Source organism: Salvelinus sp. IW2-2015, linkage group LG4q.2 (genome assembly GCF_002910315.2).
Source record: "Salvelinus sp. IW2-2015 linkage group LG4q.2, ASM291031v2, whole genome shotgun sequence".
Classification (NCBI taxonomy): domain Eukaryota; kingdom Metazoa; phylum Chordata; class Actinopteri; order Salmoniformes; family Salmonidae; genus Salvelinus; species Salvelinus sp. IW2-2015.
The window spans coordinates 14,117,453-14,119,001 of NC_036843.1; the positions used below are offsets into that span (position 1 = coordinate 14,117,453).

Here is a 1,549-nt window from a genome sequence, read left to right on the forward strand (position 1 = left end):
GAGAGAGAGAGAGAGAGAGAGACTGTGTGTGTGCTGTTTAACCCTTCTTTTTACTTTTTTTTTAAACAATACTTAAATACGTATACAATACAGTACTGTATGAATGACAAGAAAGAAAGTTGCACACTCTATATGCTCCCAACAATGTTATTTACTAGCCTGTTGATTGCAGCCATAGCTGGGTCAGAACTGTTTTTTAGCAGATTTTACTTGTTCTATGTCCTCTGTGGCTTCAGAAGGCTTTTTGCTTGTCGGCTAATGAAGATCGAGTTTCATCATGTTGCTTATTCCCCCAGATCCCCAGATCACTAGCCGTAGGTTCAGTCCACCGCTCAATGGTAAGACCAGAGATGGGACAGTGGGAGTGACAGCTCAGCATGAGGACAGTGGCCCCCGGAGTACAGGGGACATTCCTGCTGAGTTCAGGCCCACCGACAGCCCCAACTTTCTGGTGTCAAGCCTCCCCGCACACTGGCGTTGCAACAAGACTCTGCCACGTGCCTTCACGGTAACACACACAAAGTCTGGAATCTGAGTCTCCATCCCTTGACCTCATGTTAAATAAAATTCCCCTTCTTTCAGCTTGCCAGTGTTTACAGTACACAGTGTACACATGGGAGAGCTACTGAAAGGTTTAGTGAGGGGACCATTGAACATCTTTTCCCTCCCTATTTAATTTGTCCTGCATCCCCCCTCCGTCCTCCCTCTCCAGGTGGTTGCCCTGGGTGATGTAAGTGACGGTGTTTTAGTCACGGTGATGGCAGGGAATGATGATAACTGTTCAGCTGAGCTACGGAACGCCACCACGCTGATGACATCACACACAGCACGCTTCAATGACCTCCGCTTTGTAGGACGCAGTGGGAGAGGTGTGTTTGTGTGTGTTTGTGTACAACAGAGTATGTGTGTGTGTGTGTGTGTGTTTAACATGTCTCTCTCTCTCTCTCTAGGTAAAAGCTTTAATCTGACCATAACCGTGTTCACCAGTCCTCCCCAGGTGGCCACGTACCACAGAGCTATCAAAGTTACTGTAGACGGACCTAGAGAGCCACGCCGTGAGTACACACACACACACACACACACAGACTCAGGTTTTTGAACAGGAACATCTGTGTCCTACTCTGATTGAAGAGGGCTATAACTACTTATGTATGCCACTCTCTGATAGGTCACAGGCAGAAGATGGAGGTTGGTCCAAAAACAGGGCTTTTCAGGGTTGCCATGCCAATGCAGAGTCTCCGCCCCCTCAACAACATCACCAACCCTCCAACAAGAGGTGAAAACAGAGCAGTTAAACTCTTTCTGTGTATACTGATGGGCCAAAGTTTACTGATATTTTCATGAGATACTAGTAACTATATGAAACACTCATTGCTCTTTTACTCCTTCCTTCCCTGTCTCTCTCCCTTCCTTCCCTCTCTCTCTCCCTTCCATCCCTGTCTCTCTCCCTTCCTTCCCTGTCTCTCCCCTTCCTTCCCTCTCTCTCTCCCTTCCTTCCCTGTCTCTCCCCTTCCTTCCCTGTCTCTCTCAATTCATCCCTGTCTCTCTC

General features: G+C 47.8%; 1 protein-coding gene across 1 annotated transcript in view; it reads left to right on the forward strand.

Annotated features, from left to right (window-relative positions):
- Window positions 1–277: 277 nt before the first annotated feature.
- LOC111962982 (runt-related transcription factor 2-like) overlaps window positions 278–1,549 on the forward strand; it is a 9,127-nt gene continuing 7,855 nt past the window's right edge. Inside the window, exons 1-4 of the mRNA XM_023986212.1 lie at window positions 278–508; window positions 713–869; window positions 951–1,055; window positions 1,169–1,276. Of these exons, the coding sequence (XP_023841980.1) occupies window positions 278–508; window positions 713–869; window positions 951–1,055; window positions 1,169–1,276 (601 nt within the window). The remainder of the gene's footprint in view (window positions 509–712; window positions 870–950; window positions 1,056–1,168; window positions 1,277–1,549) is intronic.